Source organism: Neophocaena asiaeorientalis, unplaced genomic scaffold (genome assembly GCF_003031525.2).
Source record: "Neophocaena asiaeorientalis asiaeorientalis breed wild unplaced genomic scaffold, Neophocaena_asiaeorientalis_V1.1 scaffold345, whole genome shotgun sequence".
NCBI classification, from domain to species: domain Eukaryota; kingdom Metazoa; phylum Chordata; class Mammalia; order Artiodactyla; family Phocoenidae; genus Neophocaena; species Neophocaena asiaeorientalis.
In genome coordinates, this window is record NW_020175181.1 from 3,115,402 (window position 1) to 3,142,247 (window position 26,846).

General features: G+C 50.0%; 1 protein-coding gene across 2 annotated transcripts in view; it reads left to right on the top strand.

Moving 5' to 3' along the window:
* Nucleotides 1-48: 48 nt before the first annotated feature.
* ADCY3 (adenylate cyclase 3) overlaps nt 49-26,846 on the top strand; it is a 92,661-nt gene continuing 65,863 nt past the window's right edge. Inside the window, exons 1-2 of one of the 2 annotated variants that reach the window (XM_024764472.1) lie at nt 49-381; nt 845-1,693. In XM_024764472.1, coding sequence (XP_024620240.1) covers nt 1,019-1,693 — 675 coding nt within the window. In that variant the 5' untranslated portion in view covers nt 49-381; nt 845-1,018. Of the gene's footprint in view, nt 382-844; nt 1,694-26,846 lie in introns of those variants that run through there. The other variant, XM_024764471.1, reaches the window with a different exon arrangement.

The window sequence follows — 26,846 nt, forward strand, 5'->3', positions numbered from 1 at the left end:
GCCGCGCCGTCGCGACCCCTGAGGGGCCAGAGGGAGGGAGCCGGCCGCGCATGCCGGCCCCGCGAGCCGCAGCCTTAGGGGCGGGCGCCCCCGAATTTTCCAGCCTCCTTCGCCGCCGCCTCCTCCTCCTTCCTCCTGCGGCCGGGCGCCTGTGGATGCTGAGGGGCAGTCCTACGCCTCTCCCGGCCGGATTCCCGGCCTGACGGCGGGGGAGTCGCGCCCCGGCCGGGGACCGTGGCTCTGGCGGGGCGGCGCGGCTCCGTGGGAAGCAGCCCCCGGGCGCGCTGAGCCCTCCTGTCCCCTCCCGCTGCACGCGTGACTCGGCCTCGCAGCCCGCGAGGGGACCAGCCCGGACCACGCGGCTCCCGAGTTTCTGCACAGGTAAACGGAGGGGCAGGGCTAGCCTTCCGGAGGGCAAACAGTGCTCCGAGGTGGGGAGCCCGAGTGGCCGAGGGGCTGGGTGGGAAAGGAAGTAAACAGAGGAAGATTCGGGAACCCCCAGGATGGCTCTGGGTTTTTTTCTATCATGTTTTATCTAGACCTTCTAAGGCTTGGGCCTGGAGGAGATTTACGTGAGGAAGTCAGGGACTAAGAGAGACGAGATGACCAAGGGTGCGACGGATGGAGAGGTGGCCAGGCCAGTCCATAGGCAGAGACAGGAGACGGAGTGTTTGGGCGGACAGGACTAAGTGTGTGTGGTCGGGTGGTGGAGTGAGCATGGGGGAGGCGGGAGAACGGCCCTGGTTCTGGAGCCCCTTGGAGCAAGGATTCTTTGAGGACAGCTGGGGTGGATTGTGGAGAAAGCACAGGTAGGGGGGCTTCTACTCAGTGATGTCCTTTTAAGTTCCAGATGGTCAGTGCTGCCTGTGCCGGGGAAGCCAGCTCTGTGTTCCTGCCCGAGGGGGCCGGCCGTCGGCCTGCCCCAGGTCCCCAAGAGCCCTGGTAGGTGGCCCATTCCAGAGTCCTTCCTCTGTTCACCGTCCGCTTCTCCAGAGCCAGTAGAAGCAGACCAGCCAGGATGCCGAGGACCCAGGGCTTCTCCGATCCTGAGTACTCGGCCGAGTACTCAGCCGAGTACTCCGTCAGCCTGCCCTCTGACCCTGACCGCAGGGTGGGCCGGACCCATGAGATCTCTGTCCGGAACTCAGGATCCTGCCTGTGCCTGCCTCGCTTCATGCGGCTGACCTTCGTGCCGGAGTCCTTGGAGAACCTGTACCAGACCTACTTCAAAAGGCAGCGGCATGAGACGCTGCTGGTGCTGGTGGTATTCGCGGCCCTCTTCGACTGCTACGTGGTGGTCATGTGCGCGGTGGTCTTCTCCAGTGACAAGCTGGCTCCCCTGGCTGTGGCCGGGGTCGGGCTGGTGTTGGACATCATCCTGTTTGTGCTCTGCAAAAAGGGACTGCTGCCCAACCGGGTCACCCGAAAAGTGGTGCCCTACCTGCTGTGGCTGCTGATAACAACCCAGGTCTTCTCCTACCTGGGCCTGAACTTCTCCCGCGCCCATGCAGCCAGCGACACGGTGGGCTGGCAGGCCTTCTTTGTCTTCTCCTTCTTCATCACGCTGCCCCTCAGCCTCAGCCCCATCGTCATCATCTCTGTGGTCTCCTGCGTCGTGCACACGCTCGTCTTGGGGGTCACCGTGGCCCAGCAGCAGCGGGACGGGCTGAAGGGGATGCAGTTGCTGAGGGAGGTGAGTCCCACCTTTTGTCCCACCCAGCGGCTTCTCTTCCCAGCAGCTCTCAGCTGAGGTGGTACCTGTTTTGGAGATGGGGGTGGCATTGTTTTCTTTGCCCTTGAGTCAGAATGTCAGGGGGCAGGGGTCGTGGTCTGGGGTTCTCATCTGCCTGTGCAGGAAGGACCAGCTCTCCCTCAACCCCTGGCTTTGCAATAGAGCTCGCCTTAGGGGTTGGAGGATTTCCGGACATTGGCCGCTCTGTCACCTGTGCCCAGCCCGCGTGGGTGGCAGGAAGGCCCGCCTGGGCCTGGTCTTGAGCGAGGCAGCCTTGTGTTTGTCGTTGAGCTCTGCTGGGAAGACCTCTTGTGGGGAAAGAGGGCACCCTTGGCTTCTGGTCTCTAGCTTGTCATCGACTGGTTTCGGCGAGAGACTGAGTGTGTGGACTCAGTGCTCCTCTGTCAAATGGGGACAGAGTTGGCCTGCCTAAAGTGGTTGATATTAAGATCAAAGGTTGTAGGTAACCTCAGATAAGGAGACGTGAAGGACTGTGTGTTTGTCGTAAATCCCACTTCTGCTGGGAGCTCAGGGTGCCGAGCAGTCAGATGATGTAGGGAGTGGTGGTCTCCCCACAGAAGGCATGTCATGGGGATGCAAACGGGGCCAGGGTCTCCGGCCACAGTGAGGGGGTGTCTGCTGGTTCCGGAGGATGCCTTCCTGTGGAAGGGGCGAAATTTTGGCCTCAGCTTAACTAATAGATAGTCTTGTGCTCCCACTGGGTGCCAAGACCCCGAGTAGGTTCTGAGGGGCCACAGAGATCGGGAGGTGTGATTCCTGGCCTTCTGCACTTATTATCTGGTAACCTATCTGGGGGCGGGGGCTCCACAGGGCTTAGAGTCAATGAATTCCACAGCTGTGCGTCCTACCCACTACCTGCTTATTTTATATATGAGCCCAGAGATGGAGAGTGACCTGTCTAAGGCCACACAGCTAGTTGTGGCAGCCAGCGGCTGGAATGTCCATTTCTAGATTCCCATTTCAGTGCTCTTGCTACTACTTCACACTGCTACCGCCATCTTGGCCAAAGCCATTAGTCTCCTGTGATTGGGGGCTGAGTGTCCAGGGGCGCAGCAGTGCCGTTGGTGGTTGATGCAAGAAACCTGTGGGGCCGTCCCATTGCCTCCCGCTTAGTTAGATTGAAACACAGGTTTTTCTTCTGTTTTAAATTTTTCCTAGTTCTTGGACCAATATTCTTCCTGTTTTCCCATTCTGGCTCATACAGTGTCCTCTCTCACAGAAGCTTTGTGTCTTGATGCTGCAAGGGCCCAGCCCTGGGCTGGTGCACACGGATTGGTGCAGGCACACAGAAAAGTCCCTTTTTCTCCCAATGCCCTGTGCGTAAAGGGTGACAGCCTGCCATTCCCCTCATGACTCGCGGGTTGTTGAACCTAAGGTTGTGCTGCTGCCAGCTGAGGGCCCTGCTGGAAGCTGTCTGGGCAAGAATGGCGAGAGGCATTCCTATCAGGAATCGGTGACAAGCACAGCTTGGGGGCAGATAGGTGGGCATGGCAGCCTCTGGGGCCTGGGATCAAACTCTGAACCCTTTCCTTTTACTGAACAGTCACGTCTAGCCCTTTTCTCTCTGCCAGGGCCCCTGGACTACATGAGTTTCCCATGTGCTTTGCTGCCCATGAAGGGAGCAAATCAGAAATTGTCCCCACTGGAGCCCAAGAGGCTGAACCCTTGATTGCTGGTGTCCTTTGGGCGCTGCTAAGAAAAACTCCAAAAGATTAGGAAACAGAAAAAAAAGATAGAAAAATAAGTAAATCAAGAATAGCAATCTTAGCATCCCAGGAGAGCATGACCTTGACATGGAGGCAGTGCCTTGGATGCAGCTTTGGGACTAGATGGGGAGGGAGAGGTGACTCCCAAGGTCCGTTTGGGAGCCCGAGATAGAATGCAGGAGGCCCCAGCTTTCAGTGGGCTGTGTTCCAGAAGTTTCTGAGTCACTTGTTTGGGACTAATGTGACTTATATATATATATATATATATATATTTTTTTTTTTTTTTTTAACAATTAAAAAAAATATTTATTTATTTAGGCTGCACCAGGTCTTAGTTGCAGCATGCAGGATCTTTAGTTGCGGCATGCATGTGGGATCTGGTTCCCCCACCAGGGATCAAACTTGGGCCCCCTGCATTGGGAGCGTGGAGTCTTACCCACTGGACCATCAGGGAAGTCCCATCATGTGACTTTTTGAAAGGTGCCTGGGTTCCCAGGCCCACTCACCAAAGTCTTAAGCCACAGTGTCCCTGCGTTTGGTCTCTCAGAATACAGTGGAACTCTGAGCCCCCTGTGGCCCCGTGTTGTCATGGAGAGAGCACCTAGACACCGACCCCCCCGCCCCGGCCATGGAATGAAGCTCGCTCACCTGCCTGCAGCTCCCCTGGTCCCCTGTTACCTCCCGGCATGGGGCACCATCAGGAATAGGAGTGGGCAGGGGCTGGAGGACAGGGATATGAGAACCGGCAACGAGATCCCCTCTCCCCCCACAATCAGAGTAGCACCAGCCCCTGGCACCTCCTTGTTTTGCTTTCTTCTGCCCATAGACTCCCTTTTTCTTTCTCTTCTCCCGTCACCTGTTGGCTCCAGCCAGAGACCCCCTTCTGGGCTGGTGGGGGGATGAATCCAGTTTCCCAGTTAGAAGCAGACACTGGATTTCTGGGGGTTTGTGAGTGCTGCTGTCACCGGCAGCACTGAAGGAACCTTTCCAGTGCCCAAGTCTTCTTCCTCTGCACCCTTCATCCCCTCAAACCCGTATTTGGCTCTGTGGGAGAAAGACAGAAGGACACAGGGGCCTCAGGGTAGCCTGAAGTGTCAGAGACAAGCCACACAGCCTGCGTTGCCTGGGTTCTTCTCTTGGGAGGTAGGCAGGTCGGGGTTCCCACTGAACAGCAGATGGAGTCTGGGGCTGTGAGATGGGGTGATGCTGGGGCTTCGTTTATCAGTGAATGGGTGGCTCTAACTGAGCAACAGGTACGCCTCGCAGCCTTTGGGGTCTGGGACTGAAGGGCGTCAGATCATGTCGTCGGAGGCTGTGGTGGAGGAGAGCGCGGCATGGGGTTGGAGGGAGGGAGGAGCAAGCAGGCCTTTCCCACATCCCTCCCCTTGCCTGGCTCCTGGCCCAGCTTGCCTTTTACTCACCCCGAGCCACCCAAGGGGTGAGCTGATGAAGCAGGAGGGGGTGGAGGGCAGGACCAGGTAGCTGCTGATGGGGGAGGATGAAGGGGGAGATGGGAGTGGGGAGAAAATGCAGCCGAGGTAGGGAACATTCCTGCGGCCCGTGGCTGCTCCCAAGACCCTCACATGTGCCTCACAGACACCTGTTAGCTTCTGACAGGGTCCTTAAAGGAATGAGACTGTGGCAAGTTAGGAGCGAGGAACCCCTGAAAAATATTTTATAGCTTTATTTCACAGCAGAAAGGCTATTTAGGGGCAAAACTCTCTCTTGGAGTTACTAGCCTGTTAAGACCTTTATTCACAAATGAGAACATGATAGAGCAGTGGATGTGTGATTCCTTTCACACCTACAAATCACAGAGCAAATCATTCGCCCGGTGAATGAACATTCGGCTCCGGGGGGCTTCAGCGGGGAGGGTGTGAGGAAGCTGATGCTTCAGATGCCCTGTCCGTAGGCTGGAGCTAAAGTTCATACACATCGTCTCAATTAATCCTGGGTGTTACTGGCTCCATTTTACAGATGAGGAAACTGAGACTCAGGAGGACGAGAGAAGACAGAGGGGCTGGATAACTAGGGAGGGGTCACTGGTGAGTGAGATGGTGGGTGTGAGGGGCAGGGGGCTTCCCCGAAAGCCTCTTTTTCTCTGGAAGCTGGCATCTGGGCCTCCTTCCTGCATCTGTGGCTGCCCCCAGATGCCTTTGCTATAAGCAGTGTTGAAGAATAGTGCCAAGAGGTGGGAGGACCTAAAATATCATAGGAAGCGCCCCTCTGTTTCACCCTGGGAATTGGTTGCAAGGGCAGGGAGAAGCCTGTGACAGAATGTTCCTGTTGGGAACGTGGCCAGGAGTGTATGAGAAGTGAGTGGGGGAAGCAGGAACGGGAGCTGGGCGGGGAGGCAGCAGCCTGGGGCTCTGAGCAGCTGATGCGTGTGTGCAGGACACAGGCTGGGAGGGGGCAAAGCCAACCCGGTTCTTGGTCCTTTGGCCCTAGGCTCTGCCCGCTGTCCCACAGATGGCTCATCCTCTACAAAAAGCGTGCAGATGGGTATCACGTAGGAACCGGGATAATAAGGAAATGCACAGAAGGGGACCAGGAGGCCATCGAATCCAGCTGCACGTGGGGGAAGAATAGTCAATTATTGAACATGTAAACAACTTTGCAGAAAGTTCCCCCCTCAATGCTTCCCCTGGTCACATTTCTCTGGGGCCTTTTCTGATCCTTTTCTGTGTGTAAACAGGGTGTTTCCAGTCTGGCGTCATCGTGCAAATGCATTTTAGGTCCCACCTTTCACCCACGTGATTTCACTGACATTTTGCCATGCACATCGGAGTCCTCATGTTTATTATTTTAAATCAACACTTTGTCATCAGCCGGGTTTTTCTGGAGAGGGCCGCGTCAGTGGGGCCAGGGCCAGGCACCAGTCTCCATGCCAAAGTCTGGTGAAATCTCCAAGAGGCAGAATTGCTAGGACTCCAGGTTATTCTGCAATTTCTTCATCAACGTGCAGTGAATCCCAGTAGGGTGCTCCAACCCCGAATAAACCTTCAGCCAACCCCCAGCTGTCCCCTCATGAACATATGCACTCGTGATGATCTACTTTACCGCGGGTACAGTCCTGACCGACACTCAGACCTGTGAGCTCAGAGATAACCCCTAGGTGGAAACCCAGCGAACATGGGGATGGACAAGGTACTCAGTTTACTGAACTCTTGCTGTATTTCAGTCAAGTATTTTCCAGCAAGAGGTAGAAAGTATTTTCTTTTTACAGATGGGGAAACTGAAATGTGTGATGAGTGAAATGGCTTGTCCGGAGCCACATAGCTAGAAGGGAGAGGAGCAGGGTTCGAATATAGGTCAGTGGGATTCCAGAGTTCCTTCTCTTCTGCAGTCATAAAAGATCTTCCGTAATAGTCTGTTGAGATACAGTTCCAACAGGATTGGGTCTTTAGTTTCTCCACCCACAACCATGAGAAGGAACGACATGGGGGTTGAGGAGGTGTTTCTAGCGGCAGAAGTATTGCCCCGATCAAGGAGCAGAGCTGTCTGGGGGTTCAGTGTTGCAGCCGACATTCCTTATGCACCTTTAGGAGGCATTGTTACATTACAGGACATTGTAGTAACCAATATCTGTAATCATGACGCCCACTTCAAGAGAATATTAAATTACAGTCAGTATAAAGTGAGGTCTAATACTGCATTCTAAAAACGTTTTCGTCAGAAATGGATAAGAACACATTTGGACAAATAAGGATTACGTTTTGGCTCTCTAGGAAGTTCACTAATGTGGGTTGGCCCGTTTCTCAGTGGCATTACTGCACATGTATTCCTTCATTTACCCTGTTTCAGTTATCCATGGTTATATAACATATAACCTCAAAATTTAAAGCAATAACAGCTGTTCTTGGCTTAAAACAATAACAGTTTATCTCATGATTCTCTGGGTTGACTGTGTTCAGCTGGACGCTTCTCTGCCTCACGTGGCACTGGCCGAGGTCACTCACTTGGCTGCCTGGACTATTTCATTCATTGCTGGCATTCAGCTGACAGCTTTGTTGGCAAGCTCTAAGAAGGCCTTACTCACATGTCTGAAGCCGTTGAGCTTCTCCAGTGACCCCTCCAAGTGGTTAGCTTGGGCTTCCTCACAGCATGGTGGTGTCTGGGAGACAGTGGTAGCTATCAGAGGTTTTAAAGGCTAGACCCATCACTATTGGTCAAAGCACATCACAGGGGTAACCCAGGTGCAAGATTAGGGGAAATTGATTCTACGCCTTGACATGAGGGAGATGTGTACATACAGGGAAGGAAGGAATGGAGGGCAGCCATCTTCTGAGGCTATTTACTAAACCAGGTGGCACGTGGTGGATGTTGGGGAGAAGAGATGAAGAGAGCCATGAGTCTGGGTGGGGTACCACAGGGTGCCTCAGAAGTGAGAAATGTGGTCCACTGTATAGTTGGCTGTATAGTCAGCCCTCTGTATCTGTGAATGTGAAACCTGCAGATATGGAGGGCCAACTGTCTTCGTTGTACTATGCCATTTTATATATGCCATTGCTATCCACGGAGGCCCCTAGAACCAGTCTTCTGCAGATACTGAGAGATGACTGTATGTAACTTTTTGAAGGTATTGGTTCTCTATGAAAGCCAATACATCATTTCTAAGATTTTTCAGAAAGTTAGAAACTGCATCGCACATGAAAAGATGATGGCTCGTGGTTCACCTGCGTGGGCTTTGCCTTACCTTACCTTCAGAAGAAGAATTTTTTTCTTAACTTTTCCAACACGCATACCCTTTCTGTCCAGGGTACTGCACTACGTTACGGGGAGGCACACCTGTCTCTAGTCACGACCCCAGCACCAGTACCGGCCCTTTCTGTCCACATGTCAGCTAGATGGGCAGCCTGGCTCTGACGTTTGTATTCCTTTCCCAGGAGGTGGGAATTTGCCAGTGTGTGTCCTTCAGAAACATGTCGAATTTGTCTTCCTAGCAGGTGGTTGTTTGCCTCAAGGAGAGTAAGACCAATAGTACAGGCCCTCTGCAGCCCCTTGCAGTGCCTTGGTCCTGACGGTCACTCTATAAATGTTTGTTGAATAAATACCTTCCTGCTTTGCTTTTATCTTTACTTCCTTCCTCATCAACTCTGGTTGACAGTTTGATAAATTTTTGGTTAGATCCAGGCTAGGGAAATGTTCTGGTACTAACCTAAGTGATTTGAGAATGATGTTTTTAAAGCAAGACTTATATAACTCTTCAAGAGTGCTAATCAGTACTCCTTTGCCACTTGTTTTTTTTTTTTTTTTTTTTTTTTTTTTTTGGTTTTTTGGGGCCTCCCCAATCATCATTTTTAATGGCTGCATAACATGATGTTGGCTAAATGTACTATAATTAACTGTTCCTTTTCTGCAGGGCATTTGGTTACTCTTAATTTATTAATTTTATGTATTTATCATCTTATTATTTATCATCTTCTTATTATTATTTGTATGTAATACTAGCAGGCCCATTGCCTCTCTCCTGTCCCCTCCTGGTGATTTTATATCTAATGCTCCTTCCTTCCTCTGATCACGTTTTCAGCTGTTTCTCCCAGCAAAATTCCACTTTGTGGTTCCGAAGAAATTTGCTTTGATTAGTAATGAAACCTTGTCTTCCCCTTTCCCGTTCCTCTCTTCAAGAGCACTTTCTTTGTTGTAAACAGAAAAGAAAATGACACGTTTCAGAAGAAATCCCACCCCACGCTTTACCCCCATTCAAAACCCCAGCGTAAGCAGACTGGATTTGAACTCTTGCAGGATTTCCGTGGTTGTGGGTTGTGTTCCGTGTCATTTTAGGACCGGTCCCCATGAAATGTAACTTGGGGCCAGCTGAGTCAGAGCTGGCAGCGTCAGGCTAGGCAACCACCTTTCCAGGCCAGAGTTGGCCCTAGGTGGGCTCCTCGGCTGCCCCTGGAAGGCTGAGTTTTTCACCCAAGGGGACCAGCCCCTGGGGAATTGATCCCCCTGGGTTTCATTCTTAAGAGACTGACCCATAAGCCCAAGGCTTAGTCACCGACCTCCTGGTGGTAGGTGGCCCTTCCCACCCTCCCAGGAAGGGGAATACTCTGTTATTTGGCACAAATTTACTGCAAATTCCTAAGAAACCAAATCACTAATTTCCTGGAGGGGAATCTGAGCAAAGGGCATTGCCTGGTGCTGGGGGGCGGTCATCTTCCCAGGCTGGGGCTGGGAGCTGCCCCCTGCCGCCCCGGGCTGGTTTCCCAGCACTGGGCGACGCTGTCAGCTAGACACAGCTTCCCCCAGATTGCCAGAAAAGTGCCGCAGTTTCTCACTTGTCAGCGCTCTGTTTTCTGAACTCCTACGCGTGATTACGGTTTGTCTTTCATTGTGCGCTATTGAGCACTCTGAAAGACACATTAATCCCCCCTTCCCTAAATTGGGGTTGTAGTTGCGAATATTATATTGCCTATCTCTGGGGACAGATCTGGGACACTGCCTCTTTATTTCAGTAAAGGGCCCAATGTAGGTGGTTACTTTAGGGAACCACCATGTCCTGTCCCTTCAGTGTCCCGTCTCAGACCAACTGACCTCTACATTTTAAACTAACGAAGGGGCCCCAGAAACCTGACCCGCGGGTGGGCTTTTCTGCTTCGGGAATCTGAGAGCCCTGGCTTCATAGTCATTGACTTGGTTTACTTCCTGGCTCCCCCCACTTAGCAGCTGGGGGATCCTGTGTACATTATTCAATGTAAGTCTAGTTTCTGGTCTGTGAAGTGGCCTAATAACAGCTCCTTCGCTGGGTTAGGGTAGGGATGAAACACATACTGGCGATGAAAACATGTCCTTTTGGTTGGTGCAGGGCCGGATACACAGCTGGTGCTAGAAAAATGCTTGTTGCTTTGGCTGTCGCTGTCATTAGTGTTAGTGGCTCTGATGGAGAGGAATTTTTAAAAAGCTGGGGCCAGCCGCAAGGGAGGGAAGAGCAGCTCCATGCTCTGGATGTCTGGAGGGCACCTGGATTGGGTCATCAGACACTCATCACCCCATTATTTATTTATTTTTTTGCTGGGCCACCATTTTTCTTGTTGTTGTCTTAGAAATGAGACATGCTTTTCAGTTGAAGTTCCCTATGAGGACAAACAATTCTGTACTTTTGATGCAGCGTTATTGGTTTGCATCACAGCTGTGGCTTTTCACTTAATATCTTTTTCCTTTATTCTTTCTTTTTGGAGGAATCAGTTAAGATTAGTAGCAGGAGACGTAGAAAAAGGACTTGAGGACACGGGGAGGGGGAAGGGTAAGCTGGGACGAGGTGAGAGAGTGGCATGGACATATGTACACTACCAAATGTAAAATAGATAGCTAGTGGGGAAGCAGCCGCATAGCGCAGGGCGATCAGCTCAGTGCTTTGTGACCACCTACAGGGGTGGGATAGGGAGGGTGGGAGGGAGATGCAAGAGGGAGGGGATATGGGGATATATGTATACATAGAGCTGATTCACTTTGTTATACAGCAGAAACTAACACAACATTGTAAAGCAATTATACTCCAATAAAGATGTTTAAAAAAAAATTTAGTGGCAAGTGGGGGAGACAGTGAAGGAAGTCTCTGGAATGATTTGGACTGGAGGAGTGTCAGACCTGTTCTTCCATTAGGTTGAATGCTTGAGCTGTGTGGAGCTTGTTTCCTTTATTGCGAATAAAGGGGACACAGGGCTGTGGGGTGTCCCCGTTGCTCCTGGGTGGCCTCATTTTGTTCGTTTTCACGCACACCTCATGGCACTTATCACTGGATTTAGCGGTAGAAAAGATCATGGAGCTCACAGTTCAATTTACAGGGGTAATAAAGTGCCCAGGGTCAGAGAGTGAAGATGCAGTGTGGCTGGTGTCAAGTCCAAGCCTTCTAGGTCCAAATGCAGTGCAAGTCCTCTAATCTGATGAGACTGAGATAGGTGGTTGGCCAGTTAATGCAAAAAGTTAAATTATTGTGATAGTGGTCACATAACTGTGTGTCAGAACACATAATTATACACCAAAGAGAGTGAATTTTACTGTATGTGAAAAAAAGGGAGTAAAAACAAAGCTAGATGGTGGTAAGCACCGGTGGTCATTGGATGACCTTGACACATTGTGTGTGTAAGAGCCATGATGCCTTAGACACTGTGGGGCGAGGGGGGGTTTGGATGGGGCACAAAGAACATTCTGAGGTGAAGGAAGCGTTCCCTGTGGTGATTGTGGATGTAGTCACACAGCTGTGTGAATTTGTCAACACTCATCAAAATGTACATTTTATTATCTACTATTATTATTATTAGGCCATACCACGTGGCTTGGGGGATCTCAGTTCCCCAACCAGGGATTGAACTCCGGCCCCCTGCGGTGGAAATGCAGAGTCCTAACCACTGGACTGCCAGGGAATTCCCAAAATACACATTTTACACGGGTGCTCTTTATTGTATGCAAACTATAACTCAACAAAGTAGATTTTTAAAAGTCAGTAGAATCCAGCAATCACAAAAAATTGCACATAAATATATACATTTATATGCATTGAAATAGCTTATTTCAGTGGAAAACATTTAGCTGCTCAGCTTTTATGGAAAGGAAAAATCTTTCCTTCACATCTGGGTGCTCTTGTTGGTGTTCCTTGAGGCCTTTTGTAGCTAAGATGTGTCCTCTGTAATTTCTAGTTTCCTTAAAGTGGAGGGAGGATTAAAAGTCACTTGGAACTAATCTAGGTGCAGAATCCTAGATTTTTATGACTTTTTTTTTTTGGCTAAATTTTTGCCATTTTGCCCGCGTCTAATTCAGCAGCAGTTTCTATTAGCTACTTACATTCATTCAGGAACTTCCAAAATGTTCACTTTACTTTTCTTAGAAATAACAGCTGTCTTTCATACTCATATTTTATCTGTTTAGGTTCTTCAGTAAGTTATGTAAATATAATACCAAAAAACAACTGACATAAGCAGGTTTGGGACTAAACACAACTGACTTTTGGGAGACACTCCAGAAGTCGGAGCAGATGTGCAGGAAAGTTTTGGAGAGGATCCTGCCAGCTGTGCGTGTAAGGTCAGCAGGTTTTACAGGGGGTGGATAAGCTTCAGGTGGTCCTTTGCTCCTGGCCCTCCTACTGGAGCCCCATCCTGCCCCCTCTTAGCATCTGGTCCTGGTTCTAGTTTATCCAGAGGAAGTGCACACGTCTGCCTCTTGTTCTCTACCCAGCAGCCCTCCTAGTATTTGAGTTCAGCCATCTTGCTCTCTCTCTGTCTCCTCTTCAGCCTAACCCATTGAACTTTTTCAAGAAGTCCTCAGGTGACATTTCCGGACCTTACATCATGCTAGCACTTCTCTTTGGCTGCAAACTGAAACGTGGTGCTTGGGGTGCCTTCTCCCCTTTTTTTTTTTTTTTGCGGTACGCGGGCCTCTCACTGCTGTGGCCTCTCCCGTTGCGGAGCACAGGCTCCGGACGTGCAGGCTCAGCGGCCATGGCTCACGGGCCCAGCCGCTCTGTGGCATGTGGGATCCTCCCGGACTGGGGCATGAACCCGCGTCCACTGCATCGGCAGGCAGACTCTCACTGCGCCACCAGGGAAGTCCACCTTCTTCCGTTTTACACGCATTTCCCCCTGCCTGCTCTAAGAACCCTGCCCATCTTGCCTTGTCGCAGGACACAAATGCTAGAGGTAAAATTCTACAGCTGTAATTTGAGGTTTGGTGGGGAGGGTGGTCTCCACTCCTGGAAAATTTAGGCATCAGGTCTTAATAAAAGAAGTGTAGTCCACGTGAAAATTGAAGTTAATATAGAGGAGCCCCCTGCTGCTTAGATGGCAGGACAGCTCTCCAGAGACTGACGGAATGTTCCCGGCCTGGCAGGGTGTGCTGTTTAAGGGATTGGGGCGGCTGAGGAACTGTTTGTTCCCAGGGACCGTTCCGCTGGAACTGCTGCTCGGGGCTGGAGGTATGTTTGCCTCCCTGGGCTGCCCTCTGACCACGGCCGTGTCCCTCTGCAGCCTGCACGCCCCCTATACCTCGCCCTTTCCCACTGCTTCTCTGTTCCTGTCGCCCTGCCAGAGCAGTAAAGATCAGCACGATGATCAGGTTACCCAGGATCTGAGCCGTCCTCTTCTTTGTCTGCCCTCTTCTTTTCCTACAGGGATACTGTGTGTGTTGTTGATTACTTAGGATGTATAATTGCATGCGTGTGCCTGTTGATGGACATCTATTGTCCTTCTGTCTACAAATTTATCTTTTCACTCAGCCAAACACATATGGTCTGGACACATGTTTACACAAGTTCCTGGGGATACAGAGACAGTAACCTCAGGTCCTGCCTACAAGGGAGGCCCAGCTTGGTTTATTTACATTTTTTAAAAAAATAAATATTTATTTTTGGCTGCATTGGGTCTTCGCTGCTGCGCACGGGCTTCCTCTAGTTGCGGTGAGCCAGGGCTACTCTTTGTTGCAGTGCACAGGCTTCTCATTGTGGTGGCTTCTCTTGTTGCGGAACACGGGCTCTAAGTGCGTGGGCTTCTGTAGTTGTGGCTTGCTGGCTCTAGAACGCAGGCTCAGTAGTTGCAGTGCACGGGCTTATTTGCTCTGCGGCATGTGGGATCTACCTGGACCAGGGCTCGAACCCGTGTCCCTTGCATTGGCAGGATGATTCTTTTTTTTGAAGGCGGATTCTTAATTACTGTGCCACTAGGGAAGTCCTGGTTTATTTACTTTCTTTAAAAAAAATAAAAAAAGCATCGTCTGGATATGGACCTGGCGCAGAGCAGTTCCTCCATAAATAGTTGTTGAATGTTGATGCGTGAATTTTTAGTAAGCTGAATCGCATGAAATGGCCAATATCCAACCACTTTCAATGTGCAAACAATGGCAATTTCATTTCATATGGTTCTGTTTAATATAAAAGTAATAGATGTGCTCACTGTGGAAAGCCTGGGAAATACTAAGTAGTACGGGAAAATATTACCCATAATATTATCTTTCAAGGATACCTACTGTTAACATTGGGTCCCTTTTTACAGATAGATAGATGTGACGATTGATTTTTCTTCTATATCATGTGTTGTGCTTATTGTAAGAAATAATTAAACCGAGGCAGAAGTACGAAGCATAAAAGTAAAAGCCGCCCTTTCCTCTGCCGCCCCCCCCCCACCACCGTAGGCAGCCGTTGCCAAGTGTGTGGTGGGTATACTTCCAGAAAGCATTCTGTGAATTTGCATTTTTACGTGATATATGTACATTTAGGATTGAGAGGTTATGTATGTAAGTTTCGGCAGATCAGCGAAGCAAACCTGTCAGCGCTAACGTCCACACGTTCCTCTCCGGTAGCTGGTGTCCCCATGAACTGAAGCCCTTCCCTCCTTCAGCCAGGGGCCCCCACATGGGGTCCACTCTGGTGGCCCCTCGCGTGCACCTGCAGCCGCTCCTGTAGCTGAGGAAGCGCTGTAGTATCCACGTACCCGCCGAGTGCTGACATCCTTTGTGTTTGTGACTTTGCCCGTTTTATCACCAACTCTTCAGTGAACAGGAGTTGAGCTCAAACTCTGCCCCTGTGGGTGCAGGTCTCAGGAAAACCATTTGATGTTGCTGAGCTTGGTTTCCTCCTCAGTAAGTGAGGAGAATAGAGGGTGGGAGCCCCGTGAGCACGAGCCAGCCGCCAGGCCGGATGCTGGGCTCCAGCGGCTGGATCTGCCTCTTCCAGCTCTGAGATCTTGGTCACCTTGCTTAGTCCTCTCTGGGCCTTCGTTACTAAATCTCTCAGCGAGCTAATAAAGCTCTTAGAATAGTGCTCGCTTCCTGATCTTACCGTGCTGGTGATACGCGCTAGCTCCTCCAGGGTTGTGGCCAAGGTTGTAATGAGAGGATGAGTGGAAGCACTTTGTAAACCACAAAGCCCCATTCAGATGCAGGTGTTACTATGATTATATGCTTATCTGTCACTATGTAAAACCCCAAACTCTATCCCTGTTGGGAGGTGCCAAACTGCATTGTGCTTGAGTGGTATTTACAGATCTGGAGGGCTTGGGGTTTGCACCTAAGAGGATCTTGTTCCTGCTGCTTGCTGCCCCTGCTGCCCATACTGCTTATGCCAGGAGGGGTGGCCTCGGAGATATTACTGAGCGTTTCCAGAGGGGATGCTGAGGCCCAGAGGGGAAGTGAGTTGCCTGAGGCCCCACAGACAGTCTCAGTGCCTCTGTCTGTAGCCTTGGTCTCCTGGCCCCTAGGCCAGTACTCTTCTGACCCCTCAAAGAGGGAACTCTGTGCTCCACTGTGCCCCACTGTGTGCTGGGGCAGGGACCCGTGACAGGAGCAGGAAGCAGGAAGGAGATGGAGAGTCTGTTCCTGAGTAGCCAGAGTGGCTCTGCTTCGGGAACTTATGTGGAGATGGGAGCGTCCAAGGCGGGTGGCTGGGCGGGGTGGGTGGGCATTGCAGGCAGGTGACATTGGGGTAATGGAGTGGAAGGAGTGAGTGAGGGGCCATTGGGGTGGTAGGAGGAAGTTGTTCAGGTAGGAGGCTGTTGAGTGGGGTTGTGTGGGGAGAATGAGAGGTGGAGATGGAAGGAGCGCACGTCACCTGGTGTGGGCGTGTTGGAAGGGATGGTGTGGAGTTCTGGGCCATTGAAAGACTTTCCAGTGTAAAACTGGGATGGCCTCAGGCTTCATGTCTTCTGCTGGTGAGCTGCTCTTGGTTGCGTGGTCCATTTTGCTTTTGTTCTTCTAATTTTGGGAATTCTGTTTGCTTTCTTGGGGCCTCCCACACCTTACCAGGCCAGGGTTCTCTCCCCAGAGACCTGGATCCAAGAGCTGAGTAGCTTCCTGGAACATGATTGCCTACTCCTGCCCCCCTGGTTTTAAAAGAAGGAAGTCGGAAGCTGGAATGGTTTTTTTCCAACTCTTGAGAGCTACATTGAGAGACTGGTCTGAGAGTGAAGATCCTTGGAGGATATTTCCTCTGGCTCAGTATAATTGACTTAACCTGCTGTGTGTCTCATTTTTCCCTTTGGAGAAAGGAGAGATGCTGCCTGACTCACTCTTTCCTAAAATACTGTGTGCTCAACTTCTTCCTCAGCAAAGTCTCGCATAGGCGCATTTTGACATAACATCGCTCTTACTCCCATCACAGGGTCCAATAGCTTTCTTTCTCTTGGGTCTGAGGGTGGGACTCATCCCAAAATGACTTGACAGGATGTCCGCAAGCTCTCAAGGAGCCACTGTGACAGACAAGACCTGTGACAGTACAGAGAAAAGGCATCATTCTGTCTTGCTTGGGAAAGTTCTCACGGAGGAGGCAGTACTGAGGTGTGCCATGAAGGGGAAATTAGATTTTGAGCCCTGGATTGGTGAGGGGCAGAGACAGTTGCTGGTGGGCAGTGGTGTGAGGATGCATACACACACACACACACACACACACACACACAGAACTTTTGACTGCAGAATTGGGTGTATGAGATAGTAAAAGAGAAGGCTGGAAGGCAGTTTGGGATCTCAAATGGATGACCTAGAAAGCTATTTGAGATTGCTTTGACTACATCCTGTAGGCAGTGCGAGCAGCAGAGTCCCAGAAGAACAGAGAGAAGACAGAAAAAGCATTTTTCTAATAGTGAAAAAATTTCCAAATTTGATGAAAACTATAAATCCACAGTACAAGAAGCTCAAAATAACTCAAATAAATATAAAGAGTAAAAATAAAGAGAATCATACCAAGGCACATCATAATCAAGTTGCTTAATACTAGTAGTTAAGGAGAAACTCATAGAAACAACCAGAAAGAAAGAAAAAAAGACACATTACATAGAGGAACAGAGATAAGAATGATTGTAGATGTCTAGCCAGAAATTATTCAGGGCAGAAGACAATAGAACTGAAAAAGAGGTCAATCTATAATTCTATACCCAATGTCCTTCAAAAAATGAAAATGAAGTGAAGCCTTTTTTGTAGACAAATTAAAGTTGAGAGAATTCATCACCAGCTGACCTGCACCACAAAAAGTATTAATGAAAGTTTTTCAAGCAGAAGAAAAATGATACTAAATAGAAATTTGGACTGCACAGAAGAATGAAGAGGCCTCTAAATAGTAAATCTGTGGGAAAATGGAAGTTATTTTTTCTCATTTTTAATCTCTTTTTAAAAGACTGTCTAAAGCAAAAATATAAACGATGTACTGTGGAGTTTATAACATAGAAGAATAATGTATGACAACAATAGAACAAAAGACAGGAGGCAAGAAATGAAAATATACTGTTATACTATATGTAGAGTAATAATATTTGAAGTAGACTATATTAAGTTGAAGATGCATATAGGCATACCTCATTTTATTGTGCTTTGCTTTATTGCAGTTCTCAGACATTGTGTGTTTTACAGATTGAAGGTTTGTGGCAACCCTCCATTAAGCAAGTCTATTGGCACCATTTTCCTGGAGCATTTGCTCACTTTATGTCTCTGTGTCACATTTTGGTAACTTTTGCAATATACCAGGGCACCTGATTTAGGGGACTTGCTAAGGAATGATAATTAGGAACTTGTCTGGCTCCAAAGCTGTTGTTCATTGCATGGTGTCACTCTGCCTCCCGGGTAGGGGCTGGAGGAGGACTTGTTGACGAATGGCTCGAGGTTTACTGGTGTCCCTAGACAGCAGGCAGAGCACTGTGGGCTAGGAAAGTACTTGATAAGTATGGTCTGGGCAGTTGGCTCGCAGCTGCTGGCATTGCCACAAGGGGCTTCCCAGTAGAGATTGGGCAGAGGGACAGAAGAGGGACTGAGCCCTTCAGCTGGGAGCAGGGTCCTGGGATGGAGCTGCATCACCAGCCTTGCAGCCCGGCCGGCACGCAGTGGACTTGGGGAGAGCTGACGGGCAATGGGGGAGGGCCGTGGCAGCAGGAAAACAGTTGAGAGTCATATGGGGGGACAACGTGAGTTCACATTAGGATGAACTTTACAGGACAGCGCCAAGGGACACAGAATCGTATTTAAATAGTAAAATTCAGTAATCAGGTTACAGGACTGGTGGCATTGGAATCTCCTGGGTGGGGGAGGAGCGCTTTTCAGAATGCAGATTCCTGGCCCTCCTCCAAATATACTAAAGCAGAAGGTCTGAGGGTAGAACCTTAGAACAGGTTTGGGAGCCGTTGGTGCTTACCGCCTTCCCAGGTGCTGAGAAGACGTATTAAAGGAGATGAAGAGAGCTGGAGAATTGGGAACAAAGTGTTGTGGTGATTCTGGGAATTTATCGTACACCTAATCATAGCCAGCACTTACTAAGACTTGCTGTGTGCCCAGCACAGCACTGTGCCACGTGCGTTACATGCATCGTCTTCACAAATTCTCAAACCCACCCTGAGGTAGGGATCATGTCATTCTCATTTCATAGAGGAGGGAGCAAGCTTAGAGCAGTGATTACATCTCCCAAGGCCACAGCCAGGGGTGGTAGAGTTGGAATTCAGGCCCAGTTTCTAACTGCTGTGTTTTACTGTCCCTGAGTGTTTACCTTACTGAGAGATGGCGTGTGTGTGTGTGTGTGTGTGTGTGTGTGTGTTAATTGGGAAGGGTAGGGACAGATGGTTCTCGGGGGCCCATAGAGGAAGGATGCCACAGGAAGTGTGGTGCCGGCCGTGAGCTGGGAGAGACTAGGATGCCCTTGTCGGCAGACCACTGGTGATGCTGACATGGGCCTCAGTCCTCCACTCAGGTGGGGAGAAGATCTGGTCTCTTATGTGTCAAAAGTGTAAGGCCGGGCTTCCCTGGTGGCGCAGTGGTTGAGAGTCCGCCTGCCGATGCAGAGGACATGGGTTCGTGCCCCGGTCCGGGAAGATCCCACATGGCACGGGGTGGCTGGGCCCATGAGCCATGGACGCTGAGCCTGCGCGTCTGGAGCCTCTGCTTCACGACGGGAGAGGCCACAACAGTGAGAGGCCCGCGCAACGCAAACAAACAAAAAAAAAGTGTAAGGCCGATTAGTGGGGAAATCAGGCAAAAACCAAAGGGAAATATTTTTAAAGTCGGGAACTTCTCCGGAAGCCAGGGGATGGTTTTAGAGCTCTTTTGGAAACCTGGGTTATGTGTGTTCCCAGGGTGAGAAAATCCCTGCCAGCTGGGTGGCCGGTCTCTGAGGGAAAGGACGAGGGTAGCACTCACGGGTGGACAAAGCATTTGAGGGAAGAGGAAGAAAACCAGGTCCAAAGGAGAACTTAGACCAAGTGAGCTGTGTGCATTGTTTGTAAGGGACCTCGAGGGCGATGGCGAGAGACCCTCTATGCCAGCAGCGATTACTCTGTGTGGAACCATCGCGACTGACTGCAGCCACCTTACCCCTGCCTTTCCCCAGGGAAGGCTCATTAGTGAGAGGAGATGGTGATTCTGTGGGGATAACCCGAACCAGCTCCAGTTTACGAGAGGGTGCCTCCTTTGCACGTGTTGGCACTGAAGGATGAGTGACAGACGATTGGCTGGGCAGCTCTGGGCGGGGGCGTCTCCCTTCACTCCTGGTGGCTGTGATCCTGTGGTTCCAAATTCCCGCCTTTCACCGAGCAGAGCGGGAGGGCAGGGGCTGAGGCCCTCGGGTGCTGCGCCCGGATCTTGTCTGAAGGCTGTCGGAAGGTTTATCTTCGCAACTGGCCCTTTGAGAAGTCTGGCAGGAGGCGAGGTGTGTCCCGTAGAAACAGGTGCCCAGGGGAGGTTCTCAGCGGCTCTGGGGTGGGGCTCCCCACCATGGGGTGTTTACTGAGGGCCTCTGAGAGCAAGGAGGGAGTTTCCGTGAAGAGGAGTCTCTGTTTCTAAGGGTCCCCGGGGGCTTCCCTGGTGGCGCAGTGGTTAAGAATCTGCCTGCCAACGCAGGGGACACGGGTTCAAGCCCTGGTCCGGGAAGATCCCACATGCCGAGGAGCAACTAAGCCCGTGAGCCACAGCTACTGAAGCCCGCCCGCCTAGAGCCCGTGATCCGCAACAAGAGAAGCCACCGCAATGAGAATCCCGCGCACCACAACCAAGAGTAGCCCCCGCTCGCCACAACTAGAAAAAGCCTGTGCACAGCAACGAAGACCCAGCGCAGCCAAAATAAATTAAAAAAAAAAAAAAAAAAAGATGTTAAGGGTCCCCAGGTCTGCTGACGGTCAGGGTGTTCCAAGCGAGTGGATGGAACAGTAGAAACTTCAGATGGTGCCCCTTGTCTGTCTTGCCCCTACAGAGAGATTAGCTGCAGAAAGATGAGGCAAAAAGAAGAAAACAGAAATCGTCCCGAATCTCCCTCCCTTACACGGTAACCACTGTCGATGTTTTGTTGTTTCTGCTCCTGCCCTGTTTCATTTCTACTCTGAAAATGAGAGCAGAGTGTAGCTGTGTGTTTAAACTTTTTTTTTTTCTCTTAATGACTTACCTTGCACTTATTTCCTCGTTAAGAAACTAGAGGAGAAACATGAGGAGAGTGTGATAGCTCAGGGGCGGGGTCATCCGGGAAGGCTTTGCAGAGCAGGCAGGGTTTAGCTAGATCTTGAGGGAAGGGCTGAAGGTGATGGGGGATACAGTCGGGGGCCAGTTCAGGTGGGGTGCTTCTCACGTTGGAGGATGCAGGGGTGCGCTTGTCTACGACTACGGTGTACTTGAGGCCTCAGGATAACTATGGCATCGGTGTTAACATCTGCCCTTCTCTCCTCACCTTTTTCCTTTTCTCCCTCTCTTCCTTCATCCTCTCCCTCCTTCCCCCACTATTCATTCCTTCACCCAGTAGTCACTGGGCACCTCCTATGTGCCAGGTGTTTGTCCAGTGCGGGCTACACAGTGGTGATTGGAACAGATCTTGTCCCCACCCTAGCGGAGCGTGTAATATAACAGACAGACACATGTGTTTTACTCAAAGGCAAACATTTAAAGACGTTTAAAAATAGTAATATAGGGCAGTCCAGTGGTTAGGACTCCGAGCTTCCACTGCTGGGTGTGCGGGTTCGATCCGTGGTCGGGGAACTGAGATCCCACATGCCACATGGCGCGACCAAAAAAAAAAAAATAGTAATTACAAGCATGGATTTTTATGGAATAGAATGCAAAAACCACGTGCCCCAGCAAGGGAAGAGGTGAAGCTTCCTCTCCACGTACTTCAGTGGAAAAGTTTGAGGGCCCTCGGAGTGTGGGCTGCAACATATGCTGAGGTCAGGAGTGCCTGCTGGGTGACAATGCTGGGGACATCACCTTGGCTAAAGCAGATGGTTTACATCAGGGGACTGTGGGCGATATTTAGAAAAGGTCACAGGGGCCAGAGTATGTAGGACCTGGAATGCCAGAATGAGGATTTTGAACTTTACTTTTTGGAAGATTGTCAGCTCTTGAGGTGTTTTGAGCAGGTGGTGGAACTTGCAAAAAGGTAAGTTTGGAAGATTAACCTGATACCAGGGGGTGGGTTAACAGGACCAGAGAGGGGCCAGGGAAATGAGTCTGTGTCCAGCCTTGTGGGAGGTGAGGGTTTGGGCCAGGTGATGGCAAGAAGAGGCCGATGAGGAAGACCCAAAAAGACCAGATGGAGTGAAGGACCCACTGGAGGTGCAGAAAGGAGCACCAGCGACAGGGAGAGCAGTCAGTCAACAAAGGGTTACTTCAGACGATGCAAGCCTGGGTGCTAATTATCTGAGGTGCACAGTCGGGTGAGCTCTGGTCCCAACCCTTGGCTGGCAGAAATGGGACCTTCAGCCCGGGGATGGTTGGGGAGACTGTGACAGACTTGGGTGTTCCCACTGACCATGGGCTACACATATATAGTCACCTGGGAGGTTTTTAACGGTGCCATGTCTGGGCCTCAGGTTTCACTGTTTTGGGATGCTGCCCGGGCATGGCCCCCAGGTGATTCTCAGGTGGTGCAGGGTTGGGAGCCCTTGAGGGAGGGGGAGGGGAGCCCACTCAGGTGGCGCTAATTCAAGACACTTGAGGCTGAAGAATTTTAGGAGTGGTGATAGTTTGCCACGGCTTGAGGCTCAGATTGTGGAATTTGAAAGTTTTTGTTTGTCATGTGACCAAGACAGTGCATGGAGAGGACCGGGCTGTGGAGTGTCTGATGCGAGTGTGTACTAGCTCTACCAAGAGCAGGGAGATGGGGGGCAGTGGGAGACAGGGCTGGGACAGTCAGAAGGAAACTTGGAAAATGACTTAAGATCTGAATTGAAAACCAGGGAACTGAATTAAATGTAGGACACATGAAACAGGGTGAACGGATGGAAAACATCTCAGTGGATGTGGCTTTGAACGTATGGAAGAGATGCTGGTCAGATAGGGAAAGACGGTAAGGAAGTGCAGTAACTCTGGGTGAGGGTGCACCAAGGATCAGAAGATTGTTAGAAAAGGAAAGAGAAAAAACGGATGGAAGAAAAATAGGCAATAGGCATAGGGAGATAACGTAAAGTGATCGCATATGTTTATAGTTTGGTTTAAAGAACCAGGAAGGTTGGAGGATCTTGGCTTTGTTTTGCCATTTACTACACCACCTAGAATAATGAATAAAAGAGAATCACCTGGGGGAGTGTGACATTTAGATTCCTGAGTCTTAATCATTTTTCCTTTGGATGCCAACACACCTGGATCAGAAACTAGAGAAACAGCAACTAAGGAATAAGCACTGAAGGGTCAAGTCAGAACCAGTGACTAAGAAACCACATCCCAGATGTCTCCAGGCAGGCTCTGAGAGTCTACAGGGATGAGGGATGCTGAGTAATCCCTCAGAAGCACTCAGGGAGAGAAGAGAGGCAGTTGAATCCCCAAGGAGAAAGCTGTGACGCTGGTTTCTGCAGCTGAGAGTCTGCAAAAAGTTTTACTCTCAAGATATGAGTCATCTTGAATTGAGAGGTACAAAGTCCTCGGAATCCCGAGTTTGCTCTGTTCCATATTTGCAGGGGCTTCAGTGTGCTTGTGAAATTGGGGATCCCTTTCTCATTTTGCTAAGTTTGTGTGATGATCTAGAACTCTTCTTCTGTCTCCAGATTACGTGTTCCTCTGGGCTGGTACCTTTGTTCTCAAGTTCACTCAAAGACAATTCCGGAAAGTCAGGATCTCTGCACTAAATGCAAGTAGGATTACTTAGAGGTGAGAAGACCAGAGCAGGCAGTGTGGAACCCTTTCGTTGTTCTGGTAACTCACATAAGCGTATAGTTTGTTACTTCTCACCTTTCCTTTATTTAACAGTGGTCCTCAGTGAGAAATTGGTTTAAATTGCTTTTACCATCCAGCATCCATATATTAATATGTATGTAAAAGCTCCATGTTGTCAATATTTGTGAAAACCCACAATTGAGTGTGTCCAGCCCGTTTTACTCCCTCGTGGGGCCTACTGTATAGCACAGGGAACTATATTCAATATCCTATGATGAACTATATTCAATATCCTATGGTAAACTATAATGGAAAAGAATATAAAAAAGAGTGTATATATGTATAACTGAATAACTTTGCTGTACAGTAGAAAATAACACCTTTGCCGACCTGTCCTCCTCTACCTCAGAATCAATCTATGCTTCCTCCCTTTCCTGTAGCTTCTTTTTTTTATACTGGTTGGTTGGTTGATTATTTGGCCGGGCCGGGTCTTAGCTGCCTGCCGCACGTGGGATCTTCATTGCAGCGTGCAGGATCTTTAGTTGTGGCATGTGGGTTCTTAGTTGCAGCATGCGGGATCTAGTTCCCCGACCAGGGGTCAAACCTGGGCCCCCTGCATTGGGAGCACGGAGGCGTAACCGCTGGACCACCAGGGAAGTCCCTCCTGTAGCTTCTTTACCCCTAGTAGATTTGAGCTCTTGAGGTTCTTTTTTACTTTCCAGGACCCAACATGGGGTCCACCACTCAGCGAGAACTCAGGGGTTAAAAAAAAAAATCTGAAGCCAAATGTGATTAAACATTTTAAAAATAGATTCCTTTAAGTAGAAGGGGAGTTATTTGGCCTGCAGAAAAAGACCAAGGTGACTAATGGGGTCACATGTGTAAGAAAAGACACAAAGGGCTGTGACCTGATGTTTTCTGTTTCTGCCAAGAAGCCACAAGAGGAAATGGGAAGCTTTTCATTCGTTTTGTGGTTCTTAATCATCTGGGCTAACAGACCTTTTGGAGAATCTGGTGAAAGCAATGGACTTTGCTGCCCAGAAAAGGGTGAAACACTTTGCCCCTAATTTTAGGGATCCACTGACTTCCCCTAACCTGGTCCACAGACTTCAAGCAAATAATTCCTTGGTCAGTATCAAATGCCAACTGTGAGATGTTCATTCCTGCAGCTGCCCCTCCAGGGAGACAGACCAGGTGGTCTTCTCTGGTCTTAATCGTCTCTACCCCTGTGACTTGGGCCTGCCTTCCATCGTGGGTGCATTTATCGAGCTACTGTGTCCTTATGTCCAACAAGTATCAGTAGTGTTTTCCTCTTAGCCCGCGAGGTCTATGATTGATATAAAAATAAATCTTCTTGTGCCGTCTTTGTCCTCAGAGTTCCTTAATCCAAAAGTTCAGGAAAGTTTCAAGTGAAGACTCAGGAATCAAAAAGGAAGAAGGGGGCTTCCCTGGTGGCGCAGCGGTTGAGAGTCCACCTGAGGGCCAGGGTTTCTCGACCTCAGATCTATTGACATTTGGGGCCGGACAACTCCTCATTGTGGGGGCCGCCCTGTGCACCGTAGGGTGTTCAGTAGCATCCCTGGCCTCCACCCAGTAGATGCCAGGAGCATCCTCCGCCTTAGTCGTGACAATCAAAAATGTCCCCAGACACACTGCCAAATGTTCCTCAGGGGGCCCAGATCACCCCCCACCCCAGTTAAGAACTGCTGCTCAGCCTTTCTGTAGCTGGATTTTAGCTCTCTCATTAAAGGGGACACCTCAGTGGAGAATGGACTGTTCTTTCAGCTTCTTTCTACTATAGTCATTCGTGCAGCTAACGTTTGCTCTGTGCCAGTAGCTGTGCCAGGCCCTGCGGCTGCAAATGTAAAAGACACACCCTGACCTCAGGTGCTCCTTTGCCTCCTTGTCGGGGCGATATATGCAGATGTATCAGGAGGTGGGTGAGTGTCTCATGGGAAAGAGGGCCTTTGCACCGGTATATTCTCCATCCAGAAGGCTCTTTCTCCTGTGACTGGGGCTTTTTTGTTATTCATATTCTAGTTTAAGTGACACTGCTTCAGGGAGACCAGTCCTAACCACCTAACCATAGTCAGCTGTTTTCACCTAATGCTCTGTAACAAACAACTCAGAGCTCAGTGGCCCACAACCACATATTTCTCGCTCACACGCGTGTGGGTTGGCTGGGATGTGGCTGATCTAGGCTGGGCTCAGCTGGGTTTGGCTACAAGCTGCAGCTTGAGTTTAGTTCTGCTCCATGAGCCTCTCATGCTGCTGGACCTTTGAACTTCTGGTGCATGTTCTCATGGTGACAGCAAAAGCACAAAGGGGAAAGCAAGTGTATTTCAAAAGTCTGCTTATGTCATATGCACTGACATCCATTTGGCCAAAGCAAATCACACAGTCCGAGTCAGCAGGAGGGAGGAACACATCACTCTCCCTGAGGCTATGGCAAAGCCGCGGCTGAACGGTACTTTACAGGGGAGTGAAGAAACGGGGCCAGCAGTCTCCCAGTCACTTTATCATTTTTATTGTCTGCTGAATTTTGGTACTCTGATTGTTGAATCACTTATTTCTTATTTGTCTGTTGTTACCAGATCATCAGCTCCATGATAGCAGCGACTTTTTCTGCCTCATTCACTGCTAAATACCAAGTACCAACCCGGCACAGGGTGGGCACTCAGTAAATCTGTGAATGGATAGGTGGATGGACAGATGGTTGGTTGGAGGGTTCCGTTTGGGGAGTCAGGGAGGGGTGTTGGAGGTAATCTTGAACTAGTAACAACAGCTAACAGTCCCTGAGGGGTGACTGAGGCCAGGTGTGTGATGTGTGCTTATGCTTGACCTGGTTAAATCAAGGCCTCATTACAGTGTAGCCCTCCATTGGCCGGGGCGGGGGTGTGTGGGCAGCAGGGGTAGGATGTTCTGGTTAGAGCTGTAGAGCCCTGAAATAGCACATCTTGTTAGAGGATCGGAGAGGTGCCCAGTGTGGCTGGAGTGAAGGGAGCCTGGTGGGCAGATATAAGACATAAGGGTGACCCTGGAGCCCAATGGTCAGGGCTTTCCTGTTCCACGTCTCTGGGGGAGCCATCGTGTCTGAGTCTGGAGTGGTGCCCCTAGGGGTGTGCAGTACACAACCTGGGAAGCTGTTCTGGCCACCCAGCAGGTCATGAGGGACCTTGTGTCACATGTCGAGATGGGTGGATGCCTATCTGGGAGTCATCTTTGTTTTGGAAGAGGGTGAACATTGCATATCTCTTAGCAGAGGCATGTCCCAGCTATTAAACAAGTAGGAAGCTTCTGGAAGTCCTTTTGAGGCACGTGGCGGAAACCTGACAAATGTCTGGCTTGGAAGGGCAGGTCAC